This window comes from Gadus morhua, unplaced genomic scaffold, assembly GCF_902167405.1.
Source record: "Gadus morhua unplaced genomic scaffold, gadMor3.0, whole genome shotgun sequence".
NCBI lineage: Eukaryota > Metazoa > Chordata > Actinopteri > Gadiformes > Gadidae > Gadus > Gadus morhua.
Genome location: NW_021964147.1, coordinates 78,884 through 88,098, shown reverse-complemented (window position 1 = coordinate 88,098; position 9,215 = coordinate 78,884). Strand labels below are relative to the sequence as shown.

At 42.3% G+C, this 9,215-nt stretch overlaps 1 protein-coding gene across 2 annotated transcripts; it reads left to right on the top strand.

Moving 5' to 3' along the window:
* Window positions 1-1,193: 1,193 nt before the first annotated feature.
* LOC115539281 (tumor necrosis factor receptor superfamily member 14) lies at window positions 1,194-7,557 on the top strand. 2 transcript variants are annotated; one of them, XM_030350360.1, is made up of 7 exons: window positions 1,194-1,254; window positions 2,619-2,948; window positions 3,058-3,183; window positions 3,438-3,593; window positions 3,877-3,964; window positions 4,467-4,652; window positions 6,042-7,557. In XM_030350360.1, the coding sequence occupies exons 2-7, from the start codon at window positions 2,804-2,806 to the stop codon at window positions 6,157-6,159; spliced, it is 819 nt and encodes a 272-aa protein (XP_030206220.1). In that variant the 5' UTR covers window positions 1,194-1,254; window positions 2,619-2,803; the 3' UTR covers window positions 6,160-7,557. The 2 variants fall into 2 exon arrangements, 1 of the variants encoding a protein (XP_030206220.1); XR_003975800.1 differs by lacking the exon at window positions 1,194-1,254 and adding an exon at window positions 1,657-1,811 and having other exon boundaries at window positions 6,042-6,057.
* The last annotated feature ends 1,658 nt before the right edge of the window (window positions 7,558-9,215 follow it).

Here is a 9,215-nt window from a genome sequence, read left to right as displayed (position 1 = left end):
CCGTCTTCGCGTTCAGTTTGTCTCCTATAGTCCTCGACATGGTAAATAAGGTCAGTCATATTCAGGTTTTATACACTGTTGGTGCCATCGACCTCATCCTCGTTTACATACTTTCGGTTTCGCTCAGTTCGCTCACGGAGAAACAACGCAGACCTTGACACTTGGTTATAACGTTTTTTGATCAAACATTGTGGCTCCTGGGAACATCATAAGGTATTTGAAGAATGATAATTTATTGATATTATGATATATTTTTGTTCACAGTGATGAACTCCCTGCTTTGCACCTGGTATTAACATGCGTTTTTGGGAGCTCGGATATTAACCCGTAGGCCTAATTGCCAAAACGCCAATAAATCCTGATGTAAATGAACCCAAGACAATGGTGATGTGAGAGTATCGCATAACTAATCAATTTGAACCGTTGCATGTGTGAAAGGGGTTCTAGCTAGTGTGTTATTTAGCCCAGAGTTTTGCTGGCTACACAGGTGTTGTCATGGCTTTGGAGGCCCAGCAAGTTTTTTGTTTACAGTTTGTGATATTTCTTTTGCACTAAGTGCTAGTTTACATTTCATGTTTTTGTTCCAATTTGTGATCATATTGCACTGTTTTGGTTTACAGCTAATTTAAGTGCTTACAGTTTGTGATCAATTTTGCACTAGCTGTTTTTATACTTTTGTTAAGCCTAAGAGGCCAAATGTTTGCACTACTACTGTTCCATTAAGAAACGCAATACTACTGTTCCAAAAAAAAAGGTTATTTTGCACAAAATAAATTTTTCAATGTTAATCTGTTTCTTGTGTAGTCTGTATACTGCAAATACAAAACTGAAGTTAAGGTGTGTGTCTTTAGTACATGCTTTTTATAGATGTGGTTGAAGGATACTTTTTTTTTTACTTGTGATTATGGTATGAATTATTAAATCGATAGGATTTGCTACAGTAAGTCTAGCACAGTAGTAACACTGTACTAGTGGTAACACAGTAGTAGCAAATGCATGCGTGTACACATGCGCGTGCGCGCGCTTCGTGCGCGTGCATGTGTCCCTTATTTACGTTTCTGATAGTTGCCACCATATGGTGGCAGCAATGTGCCCGATGGCGCTGCAATCTCCCTTTATATTTACAAGAAGAGAAGACGGACCAATGACGACCTATGATGACGACTGCGGAATGAGATTCTGGCTGCAACCAGGCAAGCACCAAATTCGAAAGGGTTGGCGGGGGGGCAATATTTTCAAGTTCTTCAAGTTGAGGTAAACCAAACTGTCCTTGAATCTAATCAGATATTCTAGTTCTATCAGATTAAATTAGTTCGTTTATATTTCAATTGGGGATGTATCAATGTTATTATGCTGTTAATTGAAAGGAAGGTAGCCTATACGAAAAAGGAAGAACATTGAAACGGCAAAAGTTATTGAGTGTTTAATAATTTTACCATTTAAATAGGCCTACTAAGATCAAACATGATTTTTCCATGGAACATTACATTTAAAAGATGAGGGAAAAAAATAATATTGTGGCGAGCAGCGAGCGAATGACCGGACGGGAGCAAAGGTTAAAAAGTGTTGGACCTCGTGCCAGAGGTAGCAGCAGAGGCAGTCCCTGATTCAGGGGGGGGGGGGCTGGGGTCATTGATAATCCTGCTGGCTCTACTGGCACACCATCTACTGTAGAAATCCTGGAAGGGGGGGAAGCAGCGATAAACCGGGCTGCAGTGGGGAGGCCATGTGTGCGTATCTCACCACATGGCCGCTGTGCACTGCCTGGGGAATGACCGGACTGGAGCAAAGGTCCAAAAGTGGTTGCAACGGTATATTAAGCAATGCATTTAAAGCTGGTTAAATTAGTGAATTAATAATGGATTTTGTTCACATTATTTTAAAAGGATATTTAATTAATCCCCTTCCTTGGTGGTTTTAATTCCCCAAGCAGCGTGCTGAGGCACCGAATGTGTTGTGTCTTGTAATCCTAACCTGATTAGGTTAGAACACATTGCTGGAAATTACGTTTGAGAGACGTTTTGTGTTTTGTTCATTGAATGTTGACATAGGCCTAGTATTTCTCATGTTGGTGTAATGATGTTGTTTCACACAGTTTCTTACTATTATTTTACCACACACACGTGTGTGTATGTGTGTGGGCTACTGTATTCAACTGCTAAACCTGGGCTCCCGTCCCATCCTTCCCGTGCTGCTCGCCACAATTTTTAATCTTACAAAACATCAAATGGGTGTTTCTGGTAAAGGTTGGGGGAAAGAGGTCGTATCCAATCGATCGTTTTTGAGCATGACTTTGAATGAGTTCAACACTGGGTCAAGATCAATGCAACTCTGCTTGAGCATGGTCGAGAAATATAATAGATTGAGTCACCGAGCGGTGAGGGGACAACTCAGAAATCTGCATTATGTTTAGTTCTGCATTGCGTGCCTTTAAAATTCGATTTGAGTTTTCCCGTTCAGTGGGTCTACCCTCGACTATTCTCCCCAATCCCATAAGGCCACTAGCTGGCTCCTGGTCACGCTGAAAAAACAATGAATTCATTCAGATCGCACATTCATTCGGATTTCTTTTAAAATATTGCATTCATTAACTGCCTTTTTTTTGTATCTCTCCCCAGATATTTCAGAACGAACATGCATGGCAATGATGTGGCAGCCAAAATATAAAGTGTTGGACATATAACTTTTAAAGAAAAGCATGTGAAAACAATAAACCTTATTCTACAATAAATTAATTGCAGCCACATAACTTTGCTTCCCTCATAATAACTTTTTGATGGTTTAGGTTCATACGAATTGGAAAATGTTTTCTTTCAATGTTGAATTAATTTTCAAGATATATTTACTTTTATTTGTTTGTAATTTTACTGACAATGCTACTGCATCAGCAAATTGTCGCCCAGCAGAATACAGTACAGAAGAGGGCTGTTGTCCAACCTGTCCACCAGGTAAGAGACAATATCCTCACTAATTAGCTGGTTCAAAAAACTAATTTGGAATGTTATTTTGTTAGTATTTTTGTTTTTTCAACATAGTCAATTGTCTTGGTTCCGACAGGAATGTATGTTAGTAGACATTGCAATCAATCCAGGAGTACATCATGTGCATCTTGCAAGGAAGGTACTTTCCAAGATGGCGACAATGGGCGTGAACAATGCTTTTCATGTCAACATTGTGATGCAGGTACATTTTCACTTTTCATCTTATTAGCTCAGTGATATGTACCCATATCATTTCAAACCCTTTCCCCCTTAAACAAGAGCATGAATGCTGAGTAACAGGGAAGGAATGAGATACATGAGTTTAGATTAATGAGGGTAACAGGTGCCCCTTGAAGGCACTGAATACCCCCCTTCTTTTCCTATCAAGTTATTCTAATCTAAGACTTCCTCAGACAACCTTCTCAATCTCTCAGGTTCCTCTGTTGTGATTGACAGGTCTCGGTCTGAAGGTGAAGAAGTCGTGTTCATCAACATCAGATGCTGTGTGTGGGGTCCTGGATGGATTCTTCTGTAGTGACTCTAACGGAGGTGGATGTAGGGCCGCTCAGACACACACGGTTTGCAGTCCTGGTCAATACATCGATCAAACAGGTTGGTGTCAAAACTCATTACTGAATCCATTCAACTCTATAAGGGACCATCCAACTTCTTACCATTTAATGTATTAAAGTTATTCCATGATAATCTACAACAGTTGGGTAATGACTCCATAGACAGAAACACCTTTTGAATTACAATTCTCTATTTTCTTCTTCCTTCTTGGAGCTTTCACCAAACAATTTTGGTGAAGGTAGTTGCAATATTGTACCTCGCCATTTTCACACCAACTCAGAGAATGATCATGTTCTAATAAAACATCTATATATTCCTACAGGAACAGCAGATAAAGACATAGAGTGCCTTCACTGTACTGATGGAACATTCTCAAATGGCACATCATCGTCTTGTCAGAACCACACAAAGTAAGTGACTATCATACTTTATTTATCAATACAGACTACATTAATGGCACATTTAGCATCAGTCCTGGGCAGTATACCATATGTGTATTGGTGTGGCTTATTATTAGCAGTGGCTTAATATTTAGCAGTCATTGTGTTTTTGCAGTTTACTTTTCCATTGAATTGAATCTCCATTTAAGAAAAGTAGTAATAAAATAAATGGCAAAAGTATCATAAAAGCTTGACAATCAAACATGATCTTCTATTTTCATTTAATCCAAAGTGTCCTTCAGTCATTTCTAATAGAGGTAGGTACAGGTCATTAGGATCAGGTAGGGGTCAGGCATCTAGCTCAAGAACAAGAACATACCTGAAGGCCTACAGGAAGGTTGTGGTCATTGGGGATCAAACCCAGTACCTTTGGACCAGGGGTCAAACCCCCAGTCTACTATCCTCCCCCCAGTATAGGATATACACTACACACCCTGAAACTAAACCTGTTGTCTGGTCCTTCTTATCTCAGATGTGAATCTGTGGGACTGAAACTGATGAAACCAGGAACTGATTCAACTGATTCTGAATGTGGAGAACATGGTCCACACAGAGGACTAGAGAGAAGACATGTGACAGGAATAATGCCAGGAGTCATACTGGTAATGGCTTTAATGGCTTTAATCATAGCCATTATTCACAGGAAGGATAAAAAGAGGTAAGTGATGCATTAAACTAACGTGTATCATGGTTACATTAAACTAACATGAGCCAAGACCACCGTCCAACAGGTAGTGGGTGGGGGTGTTGAAATAAAATACAATAGCTGTTCTGCTGTGTCTGGCTGTGTAGGGTGGATATTTAGTCTGGTTGTTGTGTGTCAAATGTTGTGTGTTTCTGGTTGTGTGTCTGGTTGTGTCCTCATCTCCACCTGAGAACAACCAGCTGCAGAGCTGCTCCACCCTTCAGCCCAGATAGTGAAGATGTGATGGAGGAGGATGGATCCAGCCCCACCCTCAAGCCCCACACAAGATGGATCAGTCCCCCTCCCGGTCCACCCCCCTCAGTCTGGGTCCCCCCTTCCCCTCCCGGTCCACCCCCCTCAGTCTGGGTCCCCCCTCCCCCTCCCGGTCCACCCCCCTCAGTCTGGGTCCACCCCCCTCAGTCTGGGTCCCCCCTCCCCCTCCCGGTCCACCCCCCTCAGTCTGGGTCCCCCCTCCCCCTCCCGGTCCACCCCCCTCAGTCTGGGTCCCCCCTCCCCCTCCCGGTCCACCCCCCTCAGTCTGGGTCCACCCCCCTCAGTCTGGGTCCCCCCTCCCCCTCCCGGTCCACCCCCCTCAGTCTGGGTCCACCCCCCTCAGTCTGGGTCCCCCCTCCCCCTCCCGGTCCACCCCCCTCAGTCGGGGTCCCCCCTCCACCTCCCGGTCCACCCCCCTCCCCTCCCAGTCCACCCTCCTCAGTCGGGGTCCCCCCTCCCCCTCCCAGTCCATTCTCAATAGTTGATTGCTGCATGCAGCGCTCAACTATTGTACTATTGTAGGCCTACCTACAAACAGTAGGTAGTTCCACATCGGCTTCGTTTTCCATTGTTCTCATTGATTTAGTTGAGGTTAGGGCGAGTGATGGGTCGTTTGCGACCGAATCAGTTTGAAGGAACGACTCTTTAACAAGAACGAACCGACTTGATTCCACGTTTCAGTTCTCTCTCGTTCGTCTCTATCGTTCGTTCTCCCAGACTCAAGTCCCACTCGCTGACTCTCTGTTCCCTGTACGGTTAGCAGACCAGTGAAGAGGGACTGGCCTCGGCAACAACATCCCGATTCCAAACATCAAGCGCTCTGATGTAAATTATTTTAGTCTATGCTATTTCTGATGACATGTTTCAAGCTAACAACAGTTATGAATTGTTTCTTCTCCACATAATAGACAACACCGTATAAGGTTTTATGAATTTGTAGATAAGTTGAAGAATACAAACATGGCCACTTTGCCATTTCCGCTAAAGCCAAGACAGACCAAAGGTTTACCTGGGTAGAACATGTAGGCGTGGCTTATTTACCACTCCGCCCACTCCCGATATAAACCGTTTGTCTGCTTACACCCACAGCGCTGAAAGTACGAGGCAAAACATTGTGCTTCCACCGAACCCACTGCACAATGGTACCAGAACCACATCGGTCCCAGACAGAAATCCAACAACCCCTCCAGGAAATTGCCGCCTCTGAGGACCCTCCTCCTACCAACGTTTCACCGACCCTGGTTTCCGATCTAGAGTCACCCCTTTAACACCATCAAAGCTGAGTATAACACATATAAACCAACAATGACTTGGAATCACTTTTGCGTACGGTGAATCACACAATTCACCATACCTAGAGATTGGCATGGTTCTTTACAGTTAGCCTAATAGCTGTTAGTTAGCCTAATGATTTCTCAATGCAAATCAAACCAGCTAATAGGCTAACTGAAATAAAACCATGCTCATTTCTAGGTATGGTGAAGGGTACGTGGTGATGTGGGGCTATTTTAATTCCAAAGGCCTAGGGGTCTTCATCAGGATGCTTAGTATCCTGGATCCATGAAATAACTGGCTTTTAAAAATAAAAGTCTGCCTGCCTCTATGGAAATTTAACATAGGGGTGTCTATACTTACCCACCCTGTATTTTAATGGAGAACATCTATTTATATACAATACATTATTCATTCACAAAGCAATTTTTTTTCCTTAAAGGTTGGATTTTTCCTCATTCGTTTAATTGAGGCATTAAGATCAATTTCCGAAAGATTAATTTTTATTCCTCTTTTTAGTCGAGTTTAGCATGGGTGTCTTAACTTATGCCTACCACTGTATGTTCCCCAACCCTGATGCTGTGCCCATTGTGTATGATAACCCCCAGGACGGTGACCTAGAGGAGGACGTGGACGCGGCGGACACATCCTCACAGACTCCCACTACAGCGGATCCCTCCTATCAGAGCCACGGAGTGAAGTCCACGGAGCGCGGGGGGTTCACCTCTAGGGTGCGCTCAGTCGTGGTCATGGTGTAGCAAAGAGAACTCCACGGCCGTTTAGAGGAGGTGATCCAGCCACCAGGACGCCAGACACCAGTCAAAGAATCAATGTTTGTCAAAGGCCTTCTAAAAGTTCTGTCATTGCTGACCTAGCAATTCATGTGCAGTTTGTTTACATCACGTTATGTGAGTCTTTCAGCCTCAAAGGGGGAATGATGTAAATTGTTTTAGTCTTTGCTATTCCTGATGACATGTTTCAAGGGTCAGACTGCAAACATTGGCCATTTCCGCTAAAGCCAAGAAATACCAAAGGTTTACCTGCACTGTAAAACCTGACAAGTTAGTTCAACTTAAACTATTTGAGGAAACCGATTGCCTTGAACTATTTAAGTTTACTAACTCAAATAAATTAAGTACCAGCAATTATTTTATGTAAGTAAAGATAACTCTTATATCTAGAGTTATTGTGACATGTGTATTATGAGTTAGCATTACTAATTCCATTTACTGAAGTGAAATGTAAAGAATGAGCTTTTTACACTTAAATGCAGCAATTCATTCAACGTATATAACATGTGTTCATTAAATGTATGTGAATTAAGTAATACTAACTTAAGTGCCTCTTGTATTGCTAAATCTTTTTACTTAAGTATAATCAACTTTGACTTCCAACTGAAATAACTTATTACATTCTAGTTGTGACAACTTAAAATTACATTTCGTCTACTCAATTCAATTGAGGAAACCGATTGCCTTAAACCAATCAAGTTAAATGAAAGCATGAATTCACCAATCTCTGATCAAACTTAAATTACTGTGGCGAGCAGCGCGGGAAGGACGAGAAGTGAGCCCACGTTTAAACGGCGCCTCTGTACACCACACGACCACGAGAGCTGCCTTTAGTCAAACACACACATACAGAAAACACGGCACACCTGACCAACACACACAACACTCTCACTAATGGTCCCGATTACACTGCACATCACAATTAACACACAAACAATAAAGAACCCAAACCCGTTAACCCCACTTAACCTAATAACACAACAAGTTATACAAAGACAATAAAACCCCTTTTCCCCAAACATTATGAATACCCAGACTCCCCGGGGGTAGGAGTCGCCACATTATTTATTAAGCTGAATGCTGAACATTCATAACATTTCCATGTTCATTTCAAGTAGTCATTTAAACAGCTTTACTAATTATTATTATTTTTAAACATGCCATCTCTTTATGGCAATATAACACAAGAAACACACTAAACTAAACACATAGTCCCTTGAAAGGAAGAATGTTAGGCAAAACAGCTTTATACTCAAGGCCGTCCCGTCCATCGACTTGCTAAGTATCACTAATTAGAAAAAAATCACAAAGCTTCAGTCCCTCTGAACCTTGACTTGGTTGTGATTTTTTTAAGAACTACTTATCAGGAACAATAAAAAAACAACAAAGATTTTTGATAATTTACTCCAGCTCATTTCTCAATGCCTGCAATTTTGGTTTGAGCCGCTTTCTACGACGTCTTTCTGTTGGTGTCGGGTCATCCATCTCTTCTTCGTTCGTTACCAGACTCCGCATTGCATTGTGGGATAGCGTAGTGAACTCTGGGGTTTACTTTGGCGGTAGCACGCATTCGGAAACGTCTTCCGTACTACACAATGCGTACTGAGCATTCCGACGCGCTATATTTTTTGGCGTACTGAAAAATGTCTACTATATAGTAGTCAAATATGAGTATTCGGATTCAGCCGTTTTTGATAAATGGGTTTCCCAAATATAAAGAGCTAGCGCAGAGGCGTCGTCAGCCCCTTTTTACTGGGGCACGTGCCCCAGTAAAAGTCTCCAGTGCCCCAGTAAAATTCCATTGATCATTATTAAATTCATCTGCAGAAGCGCCGCTCTCGCTATGGAATCGGCAGGATTCATCAAGTGCATCTCCTGCTGCCTCTGGAGTCTTCAGTCGAGCCTGCCTCTTACCAGCCAATCAAAAAACGAAAGGGGCTACATAAAAGCCAATCAGAAAATACCCCTACTGTATCTGGGTAAGATTTAACGCAACAACCAATGAAAAAAATCAGTTATTTACGGATTCGTCCACGTGACTCTTCTGAATGTTTCAGTGGTAAAGTGTGTAAAGTATGACCAAGTGTTTCTTTCTGTTCAATAGTCTAGATAGAACTTTATCAATCCCCTGTAGGAGAAATTTGTTAATAAAACAATAATGGTAAAAAAAATAAGGAATCTCCCACTTCCGGCTTCCATG